General features: G+C 36.9%; 1 protein-coding gene across 1 annotated transcript in view; it reads left to right on the forward strand.

Annotated features, from left to right (window-relative positions):
* The window catches only part of ash1 (histone-lysine N-methyltransferase ash1), a 175,436-nt gene that overhangs the window by 109,838 nt on the left and 45,008 nt on the right, over positions 1–20,590 (forward strand). Inside the window, exon 8 of the mRNA XM_089101909.1 lies at positions 419–645. Coding sequence (XP_088958035.1) covers positions 419–645 — 227 coding nt within the window. The remainder of the gene's footprint in view (positions 1–418; positions 646–20,590) is intronic.

A 20,590-nucleotide genomic window follows, 5' to 3' on the forward strand; every position in this document is an offset into this window, starting at 1 on the left:
TTATATTGCGATTTCAAACCACCCATTGATAAAGATATCTACATATTTCTCTAGAAACTTCACTCACGTGGTGCTTGTGGTGGTTGTGTGCTATCGGGAGTTTTTAAGAAAGGGGCAAAATATATATTAATTTTGTTAGATTTAGATTAATTTAATTAATTAGATTAGTAATTCTTTAGGTCTATACTAAGATGTCAAACCACCTGTGTTTTTAAGAAAAGGACAAGATATAAAAGAATTTTTTTTAAGGTGAAACGTAAGTTTGTAGATTTATGCTACGATGTCAAACAGCTCATTTTGTAGATGTAATTATGTAGATGAATGTAGATTTCTAGATTTAGATTATATAGATTATGTAGATGAATGTAATTATGTAGATTATGTAGATGTAGGTGAATGTAATTTTGTAATTTTATAGACGTATACTATGATGTGAAACCACCTGTTGATAAAGAGATCCACATATGTCTGTGTAAGCCTCCCACTGCCTCGGGTGGTATTGGCTGCGTTGAGAGTTGCCTCAACAGAGTCTGCTACACAGAATGTCTTCCCTCCCATTGTCCAGTTGGCCTGTTATGCAGTAATCAAAGGATACAGAAGCATCAGTGGGTACTTGGACTCCATAGGTTTATGACAAAAGAAAAGGTAAGGGGTTTAGACGAAAGGCCTATTCACTATGAAAGTTTACTAAGACTTAGCTAGTGCTAATTTTAACCAATCAGCTTGTTTGTACAATTTTATCATTGGCTTTGTCAAATGTTGATTGGTGAAGCCAATCAGCTTGTTTGTACAATTTTATCATTGGCTTTGTCAAAATTTTGATTGGTTTAAATTAGCGCTAGCTAAATATATTATTAAAATTTGGTTGTCAATTTTTTGTCTATTGACGAAATCCTTGGAGATTTTTCTGACATTTTGGAGATGACATTCGGAGTGTTGGAGATGCCTTGTTTATAATCAATCAATCAATCAATTTATTAATACTAAAAAAAACAATACAATTACAAACTTAAAATTTATACACGCCCAAGAAGATAAGCTTGTAAAGGGCCAACAAAAAAAATAAGACAATATTATAAAGCAAATAAAAAAAAAAAAAAAAAATTGGATAAGAGACATTTATGAAAATAGGAGAATTAATAGGAGAAAATAGGAGAATTATTTGAAATATATTGAATGAAAAAAAAGACATATAAATGTGGATGGAATGCAAAAAAAAGAAAGAAAAAAGGGGAAAATACTATACTGGAAATACCCAGTGAGAAAGTGCCTTTGCAGAAAGAGATAGAGGGACATCAGGAGGGATGGAGGTCCATAGTAAAATAGATTGATAAACAGGAGACCTCTGACCTGCTGTCGATGATCGCTTAGGTAAAATGAACCTGCGATAAGAGCTACGTAAAAAAGAAGAGTACCTACCTGAGCCTGACAGAAAGAAAAACTGCTGCAGAGATGGTGGAAGTGTACCTAGAAAAGCAGAATATTTCTGAAACACCAATATTTCTGGTTTATAAAACACCAATATAAAACACCAGAAACAAAGTTTCTGGTTTGTAAAATATCAATATAAAACACCAGAAACAAAGTTTCTGGTTTATAGAACACCAATATAAAACACCAGAAACAAAGTTTCTGGTTTATAAAACACCAATATTTGCTAACTGTCCCACCCATGTGCATGTCGCACAGGAAGTACACCTGAACTTGATGTGGTAATAATCAAATTACATACAAAGATTATTAGACATTCTTTATTTTACTTTTTTGATTACTTATTTTATTTGATTAGTTTTTACTTCGATTTTCCGTTTTAAAAATAAAACATCGGTTAAATGCCCAATGCATGACCATGTTATGAATAATCTAGTTTAACTGGAAGCAATTCTTAACTTGATAAGAATTCAAATATTTGGTTAAAATCAAATTTGTATACTAAGTTAAAAAATCAAACTTGGCAAAATAAAAAGAAAAAAAGGTGGAGAAATTATTCAGCATACACATTTTTTAATTTTAGTTAAAATTTATTTCATTTAAAAAGGTTTTGTATTTTATGTTACTATTTTTCTAATTTATGGCCATTCGATGCCTTAAAAATTATTTATCAGTGTCGATTGATAGTCTCAAAGACAAAGGGCTTATTAGCTAATTGTTCACCCCACCACAAGAAGCTCCCTAAGTCACAAAGCATACGAATGATATTTCCTTAAAACTTTGGTAAAACTTGAAAGGGTGTATTAAATGTGTCAATAGTTCTAAAAGCCAACAATAGGCTAATCTAAGCAATATAAATAATACGTCCCATGTGTCTAGCAAGGTTTCCAATAAAATCTGGTAGCACCACAGGGAACTCCCGAAGCTGTCAAATGACTCAAATAATATTTTATGAACTGATTTTTCACATTTTCTTAGCTTTTATGAACTACCCTTTCCTTGACATTCAAAAGAAAATTCTGCTTTGTTTAATAAAAAAAAAGTAGCTCTCTCTCCGACACAACACTTGACAAGTTAAGTTGTGTTTCTAAGTTTTCTTGGAATTTTCTAAAGCTAGAGTGGACTTTTAGTTTTCTAAAATTTTTATCTCTTCGTGGGTCAATTTCGTTAATTAGATTATTAATTAGATTGTTGGTTAGTGGGTTAATTAGATTATTTCGTTAATTTTTATCTCTTATCCTTTAGCTCCTACAAGTTGTGGCAACACCGCTGGAGTAACATTAAAACTTAAAACGAACAGAAATTATTACGTATGAGGTGGTTTACCCCCTCGTCAATACCTCGCTCTTTACGTTAAAGTTCGAATGTTGTTCCAGCTCTTTAAAAATGACCCCTGAGTCACACCGTTTAATTAGAATAAATAACTCTTTTGAAAGTACTAAAAAAAATTTAGCGTTAAGAATGAGGTATTCACGAGGGGACGAACTCCCTCATATGCGTAACAATTTCTGTTCGTTTGAAGTTTTAATGTTGCTCCTTACTTTCAGTTGAAAAAACTGCTTTTTAAATTTTATTTCTGATCGTTTCTTAAATAATGCTGGAAAATCCGACCCCCCTTCATGGAAAATTCTCTTCCCCAATGGAAAGATCCTCCCACGTAACCCCCTACCCCATCTCCCCCCCCTTACCGGAAAAAATCCCCCTGAAAACTTCTGTTTACTTCCCAATAACCAATATTATATGTAAACAATAGACGAAGTTCATAACATGCAGCCCTTCCCCCGGGGAGTGTAGGGACTAAGTCATCCTGAAAGACATAGTTGTTAAATTTTTGACTATGTTGAACAAAATGGTTGTATGTAGACCCCGGCGCCGCGCCGATGAGGGAAGACCGGCGGCGGCGGGGCCAAAAATGGCGCGCCACGCCGCGCCGCCGGCGCGATCAATGTTGACCGCAAACATTAATGTTTTCATCAGTCTTTCTCAAATCACAGCTTAAATTTGCAACAGATTCGAGCCTATTCATGAGTTCAAAAATTCACAAGTCGCTGGCTGGAAACTGGTCTTCTTCGTTATTCATCAAGAGAAGTAGAAATCTGGTAGAAACGAAATTGCTGTGGCATTTCAGAACCCTTGCATAATACGAGTAGTTGAAGTATCTATTAGCTATGTATTCTTAACATAAATAATTATCAAAATTAGTAGTTTTTTTCATCGAGCATTACTGCATACAAAACTTCAAATACCGTATCACAAAATTCGTCAGTTATTTGGATAAAAACTTCGAATATAACTTTGAACTAAGAAGCTTAATTTTTTCATAATGCCCTTGGCCCATATCTGTTTTGTCACCTCTAAAAAAGTTGAAATGGGTGACGTTGATATTGATTGGTTTTTTTTTGATCTTTTGGATTCCTGAAAAGCCTTCCTTGTATTAAAAACTGATTTTTAATAACAATTAAAAAAAAATTCATTTTAAAGTTTTTTTTTTGGCTTCTTTATAGAATATATGTCATGTAGCCTAAGGCTGAACTGCTGTTTTTTTTTGCCTTTGGCGGCTCTTTTGGATGTTATTCATTTTTCTTTTGGGGATTCATTCCAAATTATAAACTCATAAATACCTAATATCAGTCAAATTATAAACTTCATCTAAAAGGAGTAAATTTATCGAATTGAAATATACATCATGAACACTTCACATGAGAACACTTCAATTACAATGAAACAAAAAACACTTAATGTTTTGTTCGGTATGAACAAAAATGAAGTGATTTTCTTGGGTAAAAAATAAAAAGCTAATCTGTTTTAAATGTAACTAAATTAAATAACAAACGGACTGAAGTAGCACCAGGAAGATGTTGGGATTTTCATACTAGTTCGACGATTTTAGTCCAAGCAAAACATTAGGACACTTAGAATCAGTTATTGAGTTTAAATTTTGATTTCCAAATGGTCACAAAAAATTACCAAATTTAAGAAAGTTGCAACAATAAGTCACATGTGGTCAAAATATTCAAAGACTCCTCTTTGATCCCCACCCAGGCTCAAAGCTTCTGCTATGGTCATTTCTATGGAAATCTCCAAAGAGTTTCTTCTTTAAAATAGCTGTCGAGCGTAGTTAGGGGTATTTAGCCTTTTTTGCTTTTCTTCAAAACTTTGAAAAAAGTGTTATAATATTCCAAATGTTACATTTGTTATATTTGTGCATATTTTTGGTAATCATTTGTGGGGTGATCGAATTTCTTAAACCACTGTAGATACTTAAGAACGCTGCAACATTTATTACCCTGATGTCATAAGATTGTCAAAGACCCCTCCTTGAGCTTCCAAAATTGAGAGCTTTTATTATGACCTGGCCTTTTAATGTAGCTTGGGCACTGGACAAAGGGCACCATTGTCACTCGAGCGCAATATTAAGTGAGAATGTCGATATTGCTTTCGTCACACCAATTCGTTTTAGTGCGAATCTGCTTGGTACTTATGAATGGATGTTTTCAAAGTAAACTCGTTTCATCAATAAAAAAAAAATGGGTTGGACGCATATGTCCCTTTCCCTTTGGACGACAAAATCATGCAAGTGCTGTATCAAGTATAACTCACGACAATATTATTAATTTTTGTCAACTTTTCAACTTTTTTGCATCCCTGCTTTAAATAAAAAAAAAAAAAAAAATCAAGTTACTCTCACTTAAATATAATAACTCCCTTGGCCCTCCCCTCTGGATACCATCTTGATAGGATACCGTCTCTGATTCAAATAAAAAAAAGTAATTTACTTTTTGGCCCCCCTGCTTTCAAAAAAAGTCGAGGTATTATCATTTAAATGTAATAGCTCACTACCCCCCCCCCCCGGGATACCACCTTGATAGTATGCCGTCTCTGCTTTAAATTAAAAAAAAATTAACTTTTTGGGATCCCTGCTTTCAATAAAAAAAATTCGAGACATTATCATTTAAATGTAATGCCTCCCTACCCCCCCCCCCCTCTAGATACCATCTTGATAGGATACCGTCTCAGCTTTCATTAGAAAAATAATTTGCTTAATAATTAACTTGGTCACTGTATGGTTCAAACAAACACGCAAAATAACGTTATACAGTTTAGTGTTGCTTGAATAAAAAAATTGAGGGTATGAGTAAAGGGGTACAAATACAACAACAAAAATGTCGAAACTATTCAGATATGCCTCAAATTACTGAAAAACTGAGTCATAGATTCGCTGTGGCATTCAATAAGATCCAAAGAATCTAATTAAAAGGGAGCACACACAAAAGCCAAATTAGGCCAGTAGCCTATGAGAAGTCGCAAAATACCCAAGACAATAAACAAGTCCTAATGGGAGGGTTCTGGGTCTATCAAAATATTTAAATGGTTTCCCAGGGAATTTGATATCATTTTCTTCTGTCTCCACTTTAAATGACAAAAATAATTATCTGTTTGGCATCCCTGCTTTCAATAAAAAAAATGAGGTATTATCATTTAAAAATGATAGTACCCTATCCCCCCTCCCCTATAGGCAATAATTTACAATTTATTTATGAAGCATATTTTTTGGGTAACTTCTGGTTCAATCTTTAATTCCCCAACCTTGTACATAGCTTAGTCTATAGCTAAATTTTGTCTCAATAGAAGTTTTTTTTGGGGGGGAGGGGGGGTAAAAATATTTTTGAAAGAAGATTGTATTTTCTATCAGGGTCCAACAATTGAGTATTAAACATTAAGAAAATCTTATCTAAAAACAGCAAAAAAAAAATCTGCAAATTTACAATTCAGCTGTAGAAACAATCTGTCGGATGTCAATTTCAAAATCCAACTTAAGGCTGAAGATGTATAGTTGTGAATGCATTCTATAATTCTGTTCAACTTAAAGACGATACTGTTTTTTGTCAACATATGAAGAACTGTGTATATTGCAATATTTGCAATTGCATATTGCATCTGTCTTGTTTTTATGCAAAATAACAAAAGAGACAAAACTTAATGAACAAGAGAGTAGTGAAGAGTTATGGCATGAAAAGCAATATTTGGCAGGGAAGTCACTGGTGATAAATCGCTAGGGGTGGCACCGTCATTGCGTGATTTTTGGGGATTCGGGGAACCAAATTTTTTTTCGGGTGACGCATAGATTTTCGGGAAAATACTCGAAAATTCGGAAATAGTGGCCCTGCTTGATTTCTAATCAGGCAAATCGAAATACTAAACCACACGAGAAGAAAAAGCTCCGACTTTGCGGTTGACGCAATAAAGAATTGCCGCAAAATTAATTTGAAGTCGACCAAACGCCGCCCCCTTTGCCGACGGCGGGGTGCCTGCAGCACGCCGGCGGCGGTACGAAACTTCGGCAGCGTTCGACCGGAACTCTCGTCGGCGGCGTTCGGTCGATCCGTCGGCGCGGCGCCGGGGTCTAGTTGTATGCAAATTTTGACTGGGTGAATTTGGGAAAAAATGAGCGTGGGAGGGCTTCTACTTGCTCTCTAATTTTTTCGGTCACTTAAAAAGGGCGCTAGAACTCTTAATTTCCATTTTAATGAGCCCTCTTGTGATGTTCTAGGACAACTGGGTCAATACGATTACCCCTGAAAAAAAAAACTACAAATAAACACGCATCCGTGATCTTTCTTCTGGCAAAAAAATACAAAATTCCACTTTTTGCAGATAGGAGCTAGAAACCTCTAGAGTAGGGTTCTCCGATACGTTGAATCTGACGGTTTGATTTCTATTAAGATTCTATGATTTTTAGGGGGTGTTTCCTCCTTTTTTTCAATAAGGCAAATGTTCTTAGGCTTGTAACTTTTGATGGGTTAAACTAAACTTAATGAAACTTAGATATTTGAAATCAGCGTAAAAATCTGATTCTTTTGTTGTATCTATTGGTATCAAAATAGAGTTTCGGTTACTATTGAGCCGGGTCGCTCCCTACTTACAATTTGTAACCATGAATTGTTCGATACTATAAAACAAAGGGCTAATTTTATGTTTTTTTTTTACGTTTATAGTTGGATTTGTGATAATGACCGCCCCCCTCCTCCCGCCCCTCTAATGGTATCAGATGTAGTTCTAGGCTATATACAAAACTACAGTTTGAAACTGATGAAATTAATAGTTTGTATGCAACAATCTTCCATTTATCACTTTTTCAACTTTCTTTCTATTCTTATCTGTGTTTTTCAGTCATTTTTGGTGATTTGATTTGATTTTACTTGAGACACAGCTAATTAGATTTAAAAAATCCTGGTATTCTTAATAGCAGGATTGCTACATTTTATAAATATTAAAAATCTACAAAACTTTCTACGGACCCACGAAAAACCTCACTATTGAAACGTTGTAAATATGTAGTGCAAATCTGTGAATGAAAAGTGCCATCTATCAAATCTGACAGCTGTGTTTTGTATAAAATCAAATCAAAGGAAATTATAAAAAGATATTTTAATAAAATGGATGAAAATTTGTATGTGGTTAATTGAAAGTTGTTGCATATTATATAGTAGAAACTTCATCACTTTTAATCTCAGGTTTGTATATAGCCTAAGGCTACATTTGGGACCATCAGAGGGTGGGGGTGAATTGTTGCATAGGCGACTATAAACGTCACAAAGACCATACAATTAGAAATGAAAAGGTGCTACTCTTTCTGTTTTACAGTGTTTCTTTCAGAAGAGCCCCTCCTTATAATTGTTCAGGATAATTGTTCGCATAAGAATTGTTCAGAGGGGAATCTGAGTATACAACAGGGGGTGCTATAAATGTCAGATTTGGGATTTATGGGGTGAATCTAAGTATACAACAGGGGGTGCTATAAATGTCAGATTTGGGATTTCAGGGGTGAATCTAAGTATACAACAGGGGGTGCTATAAATGTCAGATTTGGGATTTTAGGGGATGAATCTAAGTATACAAGAGGGGGTGCTATAAATGTCAGACTTAGGTTTTCAGGGATGAATCTAAGTATACAACAGGGGGTGCTATAAATGTCAGATTTAGTGTTTCAGGGGTGAATCTAAGTATACAACATGGGGTGCTATAAATGTCAGGTTTGGGGTTTCAGGGGTGAATCTAAGTATACAACAGGGGGTGCTATAAATGTCAGATTTGGGCTTTCAGGGGTGAATCTAAGTATACAACAGGGGGTGCTATAAATGTCAGGTTTGGGATTTCAGGGGTGAATCTAAGTATACAACAGGGGGTGCTATAAATGTCAGATTTGGGATTTCAGGGGTGAATCTAAGTATACAAGAGGGGGTGCTATAAATGTCAGATTTAGGGTTTCAGGGGTGAATCTAAGTATACAACATGGGGTGCTATAAATGTCAGGTTTTGGTTTTCAGTGGTGAATCTAAGTATACAACAGGGGTTGCTATAAATGTCAGATTTAGTGTTTCAGGGGTGAATCTAAGTATACAACAGGGGGTGCTATAAATGTCAGGTTTGGGGTTTCAGGGGTGAATCTAAGTATACAACAGGGGGTGCTATAAATGTTAGATTTGGGATTTCAGGGGTGAATATAAGTATACAACAGGGGGTGCTATAAATGTCACATTTGGGATTTTAGGGGTGAATCCAAGTATACAACACGGGGTGCTATAAATGTCAGGTTTGGGGTTTCAGAGGTGAATCTAAGTATACAACAGGGGGTGCTATAAATGTCATATTTGGGATTTCAGGGGTGAATCTAAGTATACAACAGGGGATGCTATAAATGTCAGGTTTGGGGTTTCAGGGGTGAATCTAAGTATACAAGAGGGGGTGCTATAAATGTCAGATTTTGGGTTTCAGGGGTGAATCTAAGTATACAACAGGGGGTGCTATAAATGTCAGGTTTGGGGTTTCAGGGGTGAATCTAAGTATACAACAAGGGGTGCTGTAAATGTCAGATTTGGGATTTTCCACCATTGAGCTTAACAGTGTTACCTTTTTCATACTATCTTGCCTTTTAATGTCAGAAATTACACCAAAGGGGCGAATTTCTGTACCTTATGGCACTTAGCGATGGCGTTATCAGGTCGAATCTATAAAAAACGGTACGTAAATTTATTGTTAATTAAAATATTAAAATTAATTTTTTCTTTTAAAGAAATCAATTGCTAAAAGAACCGAAGTCTATAAAGGAAAATATGTTTTGTTTCTCAATAACCAAATAATATGTATCATGGTACATCATTCTAACAATTTTTCTCTGAGATGTGGTGTAAAAATTGTATGTTTTCCATCAGCTTAAAATTTCCACAGTCGCGCAACTTCCGCGGAAATTCCTTAAAATTCCACGATCTTTTCTTATATTAATTAAAAAAAACTTTTCGAAAAATTAGTTTTTCCGAGAAAAGTAATGGCAATTTTAAAATTAAGCTCAGCAAACAAAAATACATGTTAAAATTCAAACTAAAAACTACTAGAAATTACAATTAAATAATAAATTAAACCCAAACGAACAGAAATTAAATAAACGATCATAGCAAAAAACAAACAACAAGTAATAATATAAATGAATAAATATATCTTAAAGCGAGTAATGCTTAGATTGAATATGAAAATCAAGCTTAAAACGAAAAAGAATAGTTTGCTATTAAAGTATAAATGAAACTTAAAACGAACAGAAATTAAATAAAAATCAATGCGAACAAACATACAACATATATTAATGTAAATGAATAAATAAATCTTAAAACGACTGAAACTTAAATTGAATATGCAAATCAAGTTTGAATCGAATAAAAATAACTACAAACAAGAGCTTATGTATCGCCTCACTGTAAAAGTCTTAAACCTACTAGTAAAAGTATTTTTTTATTGGCGCCTTACTGAAAACTATATGAGTCTTGAACAGTCTTGGAAAGTATAAACAAAATCAAATTCAATATTAGATATATAATGATATTAATTGTAGAAACATTCACCAGTTCAAGATTTTTTTTCGCTGTAATTTTTATTTTCATTTTCAATCCTGTTAGAGCTGGAAAGGAATAAATCTGTAATATACGATTGATTCGTTTTCAGTGAAGCGCCAATGACGCAGAAGTATTTAGGTTTTTACAGTTAAAGAAGGGGGCAGTATTCAAATTTTGTCTGTAGTGAAACTATATTTGTCTTGACCAATCTTAGAAAGAACTAATAAATTAAGCTGAATATTTGATGTATAATGGTATTAATTGCTGAAAGCTTATCAGTTCAAAATTTTACTGTAATTTTAATATTTATCTTCAATATTAAGTACAAAAGAAAACATTCGTTTTATAGTTCTAGCGTCCCTTTTCAGATTTAGAGTGATCGGAGAGTGGAAACCAACCCCCCCCCCCACACCTCGTATTTTTCCAGAATGCAACTTATTAAAATTTTGAGATGGCTATTTGTTGCCGTAGAAACTTCGAAGAAGGCTCATTCAATTGGAAATTGAAGGGGTTAATGCCCCTTTTAATAGTCAAAAGATATTGGAAGGGACCTAACCTCTGTTGCCGGTTCTAGGCGTCCCCCCTGAAAATACACAGTTACGCAGACTCCTGCTCCATCTTAATCTATTCAAAGCCTTTCTCTTTATACCCTCCCATGGAGTTCCCGTTTCGAAATCTTTATTAGGTTGTCTTAATAGAAAAAATCTGTTTTTGCGTATGATAGTATGTGGATTATATGTTATAATCATATGTTGTAACATGGATAATTTTACGAGTTCCCCCCATGGTGTAATTTTACGAGAGTTTCTTATTTTCATAGTGTGGAAATGTTTATTAGAAGGTCTTAATGGAAAATGAATTCGCTGTTTAAATAGGATCAACCTTGTTTTTATAGGATCAACCTATTTTGCCCCCCCCTTCTAAAAAATCCTGGATCCGCCCCTGCCATCCGAAAAATCAAGAGCATGTTGACTTTTTGACATCCCCCCTGTCCCCCCCCCCTTATGGGCGCCCATGCTGTGTAGTAACAAATCAGATGCATATTTTTCATTCAAGATTTTTTGAAATGGATTGGGGTTGCCACAATTTTATTGTTTTATTTATTTTAGTGACTTTTTTGTAATATTCATGTAACCTAGATTTGTGGTAGTTGTATGCTTGGTAGATTATTTGATTCTATTTTGTTCATTAAACTGACCATACACATTTTTTTTTTACTAAATTCATTTGAATTTTTTTTTCAGTAAAATACAAATTATTTTCTAGCTTTTAGAACGCATGGGGTTTAGAACCCTACTCATATTGATTTCTGTTTGTTTTGAGTTTGACTAATTTAATTTCTATTTTTTTTGGGTTATATATATTTATTGATACTGATATGTGGTAGATGTATGCTTGATAAACAATTTGATTCTATTTTTGTTCATTTTTTGTTTAATGTAGTTCTTAATTTTTTTTGGAAAAGTTTATTTTGTGGAAAAAGTTTTTTTAATTAATTTTTGTTCGTTTTATATTGACCCTGTCTTTTTCAGGGAGAAAGACAAAGCCTCTTCTAAACTTAAACAACTATCCCTTCCATAAAAACCTTAAATACCCCCTGGGCATAACTTACAATCCTTGCCCCTTATCTGTGGGGTTTGTCTCAACCCCACAAGCCAGGTTATATGATATTTAGACTATTTTGTATAGAATGGCTGTTTCAAAATTTCTATCAGATGCATTTTCTATAGATATGACGATATTTATTGCTTAAAATCTTAACTAATTTTCGATTGCTTAAAGTTGTAAAGGTGAAAACATTTAAAATAATTTTTGTCAATAAAGTAATAATTTTATTCTGGCTTTTAGAAAGCATAGGGTTTAGCATTAACCCCTGTTTGCATTCTGTTTTGTATTAACCTTCCGTCAAAGACTGAAAAGCCATTCTAATCCTTTCATCCTAGGACATGCTGATATCTGATTTGACATTTGATATCTGAGGACATTCGATATCTGATCGGCTAGTTGCACTCCAATCACTTTCGACTATTAAAAAGGGTACAAGCCCTTTGAATTTCCAATCGATTGAGCCTGTTTTGAAGTTTCTACGACAACGCCTTCTATAAAAACCTTATATGCCCCCTGGACATAACTTATAAGCCTTGCCCTAAGGGTTTTGGGGAAATGTCCTCCTGAAAAATTAACTTTCTATGTGTAAATCAATTCCGCTGATCAAAATAGATGTATCAAAGTTTTGATCGCATCTGTTTGGGGGAATCATTGGTTGGGGAGAGAGAGTCGTTGACCTCCCACAATCTTCGACGTTAAAAACGCGGACTATCCCTTTGAATTTCCAGTCGAATGAGTTTTTATTGAAGTTTCTACGACAACGACTTATTTAAAAACCTTATATACCCCGAGGACATAACCTGAAACCCTTGCCCTGGGGGATGTGGAGGAGTGTCCTCCTCAAAAACATATTTTCTATCTGGAAATCTACTACGCTGAACAAAATGGCTATCTCAAAATTTTTATTGCATGTATTTGGGGGAATGAAGGGCGTGGGGGGGGGCTAGTTGCCCTCCAATCACTTTCGACTATTAAAAAGGGTACTAGCCCTTTGAATTTATAATCGAATGAACCTGTTTTGAAGTTTCTACGACAACGCCTTATATAAAAATCTTATATGCCCCCAGGGCATAACTTAAAACCCTTGCCCTGAGAGTTGTGAGGTAGTGTCCCCCTCAAAAACATATTTTCTATGTAGAAAACAAATACGCTGAACAAAATGGCTATCTCAAAATTTTGATTGGATGTGTTTGGGGGAATGATGGGTGTGGGGGGGCTAGTTGCCCTCAAATCACATTAGACTATCAAAAAGGGCAATAGCCACTCCAATTTCCAATCGAATGAGCCCTTTTCGAAGTTTTTACGACAACGCCTTCTATAAAAACCTTATGTGTCCCCATGGCATAACCTAAAACCCTTGCCCTGAGGGTTGTGGGGGAGTGTCTTCCTCAAAAACATATTTTCTATCTGGAAATCAACTACGCTGAATAAAATGGCTATCTCAAAATTTTGATTGGATGTGTTTGGGGGAATGGTAGGCGTGGTGGGGGGGGGCTAGTTACCCTCCAATCACTTTCGACTATTAAAAAAGGTAATAGCCCTTTGAATTTCCAATCGAATGAGCCCTTTTGAAGTTTCTACGACAACGCTTTCAATAAAAACTTTATATGCCCAGGGCATAACTTACAACCCTTGCACTGAGGACTCTGAGGGGGTTATCAGCCTAAAAGATTAAATTTCCAGAACTTTCAACTACGTTGAACGAAATGGATATCTCAAAATTTTAATTCGATGTGTTTGGGAAAATGGTGGGCGTGAGAGGGGCGGCAGTCGCTATCCAATCGCTATCCAGTGTTTGGGGGAATGATGGGCGTGGGGGGGGGGGCTAGTTTCCCTCCAATCACTTTCAACTATTAAAAAGGGTATCTCAAAATTTTAATTCGATGTGTTTGGGAAAATAGTGGGTGTGACAGGAGCGGTAGTCGCTATCCAATCACTTTCAACTATTAAAAAAGGCACTAGCCCTTTCAATTTCCAATTGAATGAGCCCTTTTGAAGTTTTTACGACAACCTATCCGTAAAAACTTTAGTTGCTCCCAGGGCATAACTTACAACCCTTGTCCTGAGGGCTGTGGGGTGAGGGGTTGTCATCCTTAAAGACTTAATTTCCAAAACTTTCAACTACGTCGAATAAAATGGCTATCTAAAAATTTTGATTGGATGTGTTTGAGGAAAATGTGGGTGTGAGAGGGGGTTTAGTTGCCCTGAAATCACTTTCGACTATTGCATAGGGTACTAGTCCTTTGAATTTCAAATCAAATGAGCCCTTTTTCAAGTTTGTACGACAAAGATTTCAATAAAAACCTTGTATGCCCCCAGGGCATAACTTATAATCCTTGCCCTGAGGGTTGTGGGGGAGTGTCCTCCTCAAAAATATGTTTTCTATCTGGAAATCAACGACGCTGAACAAAATGGCTATCTCAAAATTTTTATTGGATGTGTTTGGGGGAATGATGGGCGTGGGGGGGAGGCTAGTTGCCTCCAATCACTTTTGACTATTAAAAAGGGCATTAGGCCTTTCAATTTCCAATCAAATTAGCCTGTTTTGAAGTTTATACGACAACGCCTTATATAAAAACCTTATATGCCCCCAGGGCATAACTTAAAACCCTTGCCCTGAGGGTTGTGGGGGAGTGTCCTCCTCAAAAGGATATTTTCTATCTCGAAATCAACTACGCTGAACAAAATGGCTATCTCAAAATTTTGATTGGATGTACTTGGGGGAATGGTGGGCGTGGGAGGGGAGCTAGTTGCCCTCCAATCACTTGACTATTGAAAATCACTCGACTATTAAAAAGGGTACGAGTCCTTCGAATCTCCACTCGTATGAGCCTTTTTTGAACATTAGACTATAGCACCTTAAATAAAAACCTCATCTGCTCTCATTGTACTATTTAAAAGCCAGTCTCTGGAGTTTTTGGGGAGGCTTCTTCCTAAAAAGTAAATTTTCTATCTGAAAATCAACTACGCTGAACAAAATGGCTATCTCAAATGGCTATCTCAAAATTTTGATTGGATGTGTTTGGGGGAATGATGGGCGTGGGGGGGGGAGTTGCCCTCCAATCACTTTCGACTATTAAAAAGGGCAGTAGCCACTCCAATTTTCAATCGAATGAGCCCTTTTCGAAGTTTCTACGACAGCGCCTTCTATAAAAACCTTATATGTCCTCAGGGCATAACTTAAAATCCTTGCCCTGAGGGTTTTGGGGAAGTGTCTTCCTCAAAAACATATTTTCTATCTGGAAATAAATTATGCTGAACAAAATGACTATCTCAAAATTTTGATTGGATGTGTTTGGGGGAAGGGTAGGCTGGTGGGGGGGGGGGGCTAGTTACCCTCCAATCACTTTCGACTATTAAAAAAGGTAATAGCCCTTTGAATTTCCAATCGAATGAGCCCTTTTGAAGTTTCTACGACAACGCTTTCAATAAAAACTTTATATGCCCAGGGCATAACTTACAACCCTTGCACTGAGGACTTTCAGGGGGTTATCAGCCTAAAAGACAAAATATCCAGAACTTTCAACTACGTTGAACAAAATGGATATCTCAAAATTTTAATTCGATGTGTTTGGGAAAATGGTGGGCGTGAGAGGGGCGGTAGTCGCTATCCAATCACTTTCAACTATTAAAAAGGGCACTAGCCCTTTCAATTTCCAATTGAATGAGTCCTTTTGAAGTTTCTACGACAACGCTTTCAATAAAAAACTTTATATGCCCCCAGGGCATAACTTACAACCCTGACCCTGAGGGCTGTGGGGGGAGGAGTTGTCATCCTTAAAGACCTAATTTCCCGAACTTTCAATTAAGATGAACAAAATGACTATCTCAAAATTTTGATTGGATGTGTTTGGGGAAATGGTGGGCGTGAGAGGGGGGTTAGTTGCCCTCAAATCACTTTTGACTATTAAAAAGGGTACTAGTCCTTTGAATTTCAAATCGAATGAGCCCTTTTTCAAGTTTGTACGATAAAGATTTCAATAAAAACCTTATATGCCCCCAGGGCATCACTTAGAATCCTTGCCCTGAGGGTTGTGGGGGAGTGTCCTCCTGAAAAATATGTTGTCTATCTGGAAATCAACTACCCTGAACAAAATGGCTATTTCAAAATTTTTATTGGATGTGTTTGGGGGAATGATGGGTGGTTGGGGGGGGGGCTGGTTGCCCTCCAATCACTTTCGACTATTAAAAAGGGCACTATCGCTTTGAATTTCTAGTCGAATGAGCTTTTATTGAAGTTTCTACGACAACGCCTTCTTTAGAAACCTTATACACCCCCAGGGCATAACTTAAAACCTTGCCCTGAGGGATGTGGGGGAGTGTCCTCCTCAAAAACATATTTTCTATCTGGAAATCAACTACAATGAACAAAATGGCTATCCCAAAATTGGGATTGGATGTGTTTGGGGGAATGATGGGCGTGGGGGGGGGGGGGGTAGTTTCCCTCCAATCACTTTAGACTATTAAAAAGGGTATCTCAAAATTTTAATTCGATGTGTTTGGGAAAATAGTGGGCGTGACAGGAGCGGTAGTCGCTATCCAATCACTTTCAACTATTAAAAAAGGCACTAGCCCTTTCAATTTCCAATTGAATGAGCCCTTTTGAAGTTTTTACGACAACGCTTTCAGTTAAAACTTTAGATTCCGCAAGGGCATAACTAATAACCTGTGCTCTGAGGGCTCTGCGGGGGAGGGCTTGTCATACTTAAGGACTTAGTTTCCAAAACTTTAAACTATGTTGAATAAAAAGGCTATCTAAAAATTTTGATTGGATGTGTTTGGGGAAAAGGTGGGCGTGAGAGGGGGGTTAGTTGCCCTCAAATCACTTTCGACTATTGCAAAGGGTACTAGTCCTTTGAATTTCAAATCGAATGAGCCCTTTTTCAAGTTTGTACGACAAAGATTTCAATAAAAACCTTGTATGCCCCAAGGGCATAACTTATAATCCTTGCCCTGGGGGTTGTGGGGGAGTGTCCTCCTCAAAAATATATTTTCTATCTGGAAATCAACTACCCTGAACAAAATGGCTATCTCAAAATTTTTATTGGATGTGTTTGGGGGAATGATGGGTTTGGGGGGGGGCTAGTTGCCCTCCAATCACTTTAGACTATTAAAAAGGGCACTAGCGCTTTGAATTTCCAGTCGAATGAGCTTTTATTGAAGTTTCTACGACAACGCCTTCTTTAAAAAACCTTATATACCCCTAGGGCATAACTTAAAACCCTCGCTCTGAGGGTTGTGGGGGAGTGTCCTCCTCAAAAACATATTTTCTATCTGGAAATCAACTACGCTGAACAAAATGACTATCTCAAATTTTGATTGGATCTGTTTGGGGGAATGATGAGCGTGGGGGGGGGCTAGTTTTCCTCCAATCACTTTCGACTAATAAAAAGGGCAGTAGCCCTTTGAGTTTCCAATGGAATGAGCCGGTTTTGAAGTTTTTACGACAACGCCTTCAATAAAAACCTTATACGCCCCCAGAACATAACTTAAAGCCCTTGCCCTGATGGTTGTGGGGGAGTGTCCTCCTCAAAAACATATTTTGTATCTGGAAATCAACTATGCTGAACAAAATGGCTGACATTGCATATATTAAATACGTTAATATATTGCATATATTAACGTATTTAATATATGCAATTATGCCCCCAGGCCATAACTTAAAACCCTTGCCCTGAGGGTTGTGAGGTGGTGTCCTCCTCAAAAATATATTTTCTATCTGGAAAAAAACTACGCTGAACAAAATGGCTATCTCAAAATTTTGTTTGGATGTGTTTGGGGAGTGTCCTCCTCAAAAACATATTTTCTTTCTGTATACCTACTATGCTGAACAACACGGATATCTCACAATTGTGATTGGCTGTTCTCGGGGGAAGCAGGGGATTGGGGGGGGGCTATGTGCCTTCCCGACACTGTTGAATATCAGGTTGGACAATAGCCTTTTGGATTCCCATAAAAATGTTACAGTTCTGATGATTCTATAACAACGCCGTTATTAAAAACCGCATATACCCTAAAGGTATAACAAACGACCTCTGCTTCGTGGGTGTTGTGAAAGTTCCGTCCTCAAATACATGATGTCTATCTGGACAAACAATGCGCGGCAGAAAATGGTTCGCTCAAAATTTTTATTGGATGTACTAGAGGGAATGGTGGGCGTGGGGGCCAGTTCCCCTCCAATCACTTTCGACTATTAAAAGGGTACTAGCCCTTTGAATTTCCAATCGAATGATCCTGTTTTGAAGTTTCTAAGACAAAACCTTCTGTACCAACCTTATATGCGCCCAGGGCGTAGCCCTTGTCCTGAGAGTTGTGGGGCAGTGTCCTTCTCAAAAAACATATTTTTCTATGCTGAAATCGACTACGCTGAACAAAATGACTGTCTCAAAATTTTGATTGGATGCGTGTGGATGAATGATGGGTGTGGTTGGGGGCTAGTTGCCCTCCAATCACTTTCGACTATTAAAAAGGCCGCTATCCACTCTAATTTCCAATCGAATGAGCCCTTTTCGAAGTTTCTGCGGCGACTCCTTCGATAGGAAGTGTCCGGGTATGGAGAAAAAAAAACCACATTGTGCCCACATCATTCTTTACTTAGGTAGCGCTAGCGCGCTGCCTATGATTTCTGGTCGTTTTGAGTTTAAAATTTAACAGGTATTTGTATCTCCTGAACTAAAGTTTAAAATGGCTTTTACTTTTCTTTGAAAAACTTGTTTTTCAGAAAGTTTTTTTAATTAATTTTTGTTCGTTTTTTATTGCAAAAAGTTTCAAGTTTTTATGGCATGGGGGGGGGGGGGGTTGCCTACTGTCCGATTATTCTTGACTTTAAAAAACGGATCTAGAACTTTCAGTTTAAATCGAATGAGGCTTTTTTCAAAGTCTGTACGATTACCTCTTTGATAAAAACCTTATACACAGCTTGCATAACTTGTGAACAATAGACAGCTTGCATAACTTGTGAACAGCGATGGACAACAATGAATGGATTGAAAAAATAGCAAGTTTAATTAACGCAATCTTGCGTTAATTAAATAAATTACATTACTTTAGACTACTTGGGGGGGGGCGCCCCCTCGCCCCTCCCCCTGATCCGCCACTGCCTTACACTCTCTGTTTCTTTCCTTGTTTGGGAAGAGAACAGATGCCTAATAGGTGTGTGTTAATGCCAAAAAATTCTAACTCTCATTGGGCCTTCAGGTATATAAACAGAATTAGTTCGAAGGAAGGGGTGGGGAAAAAGGGCGTGGGGGTTATTTGCCCTTCGATCAATTTTGACTCTTAAGAGCTGGACTAGACCTTCCAATTTCCAATCAAATGAGCCCTCTCTGAAGTTTATACGAGAATCCCTCCCTGCCCCTGGGGGGTTTTGTCGACGCCAGAGTTTTGTTACTTAACCTTTCAACTGTTTTTAACAAAATGGTATTTTTAACCCTTGCGTATAAAGCAGCTCTGGGGGGAAACTAATAAAAAATATTGAAACTATATAAGATTTATTCATTTATTTATGTTTGCACCGGTTATCTTTATGTTTGTAAGATAGTTAATTTTAATTTCTGTTCTTCCGGGGTTTTAGGCTTCTGCAGTGAGGCGATACCCAAACTCTTGTTTGTAGTTATTTTATTCGATTCAAACTACGTTTGATAAAATGGCTGTTTAAATTTTGATTGGATGTGTTTGGGGAAAAGTTGGGCGTGAGAGGGGGGTTAGTTGCCCTCAAATCACTTTCGACTGTTAAAAGGGCACTAGCCCTTTGACTTTCCAATCGAATTAGCCTTTTTTGAAGTTTCTACGACACTGCCTTCTATAAAAACCTTATATGCCCCCAGGATATAACTTAAAACCCTTGCCTTGAGGGTTGTGGGGGAGTGTCCTCCTCAAAAATATATTTTCTCTCTGAAAATCAACTACGCGGAACAAAATGGCACAAAATCTCAAAATTTTGATTGGATTTCTTTGGGGGAATGATGGGCGTAGGGGGGGGGGGGCTAGTTGCCCTCCAATCACTTTCGACTATTAAAAAGGACACTAGCCCTTTGAATCTCCAATCGAATGAGCCTTTTTTGAAGTTTCTACGACAACGCCTTCTATAAAAACCTTATATGCCCCCAGGGCATAACTTAAAACCCTTGCCCTAAGGGTTGTCGGGGAGTGTCCTCCTCCAAAACATATTTTTTATCTGGAAATCAACTATGCTGAACGAAATGGCTATATCAAAATTTTGATTGGATATGCTTGGGGGAATCATGGGCGTGGGGGGGGCTAGTTGCCCTCCAATCACTTTCGACTATTAAAAAGGGCACATGCCCTTTGAATTTCTAATCGACTGAGCCTTTTTTGAAGTTTCTACGACAACGCCTTCTATAAAAACCTTATATGCCCCCAGGGCAGTTACTTAAAACCCTTGTCCTGAGGGTTGTGGGGGATTGTCCTCCTCTAAAAGATATTTTTTATCTGGAAATCAACTACGCTGAAAATAATGGCTATCTCAAAATTTTGATTGGATGTGTTTGGGGGAATGATGAGCGTGGGGGGGGGGCTAGTTGCCCTCCAATCACTTTTGACTATTAAAAAGGGCACTAGCCCTTTGAATTTTCAATCGAATGAGCCTTTTTGAAGTTTCTACGACAACGCCTTCTGTAAAAACCTTTAATGCCCCCAGGGCATAA

Source organism: Artemia sp. Qi Xiang Cuo, chromosome 15 (assembly GCF_049724085.1).
Source record: "Artemia sp. Qi Xiang Cuo chromosome 15, ASM4972408v1, whole genome shotgun sequence".
In the NCBI taxonomy this organism is placed as follows: domain Eukaryota; kingdom Metazoa; phylum Arthropoda; class Branchiopoda; order Anostraca; family Artemiidae; genus Artemia; species Artemia sp. Qi Xiang Cuo.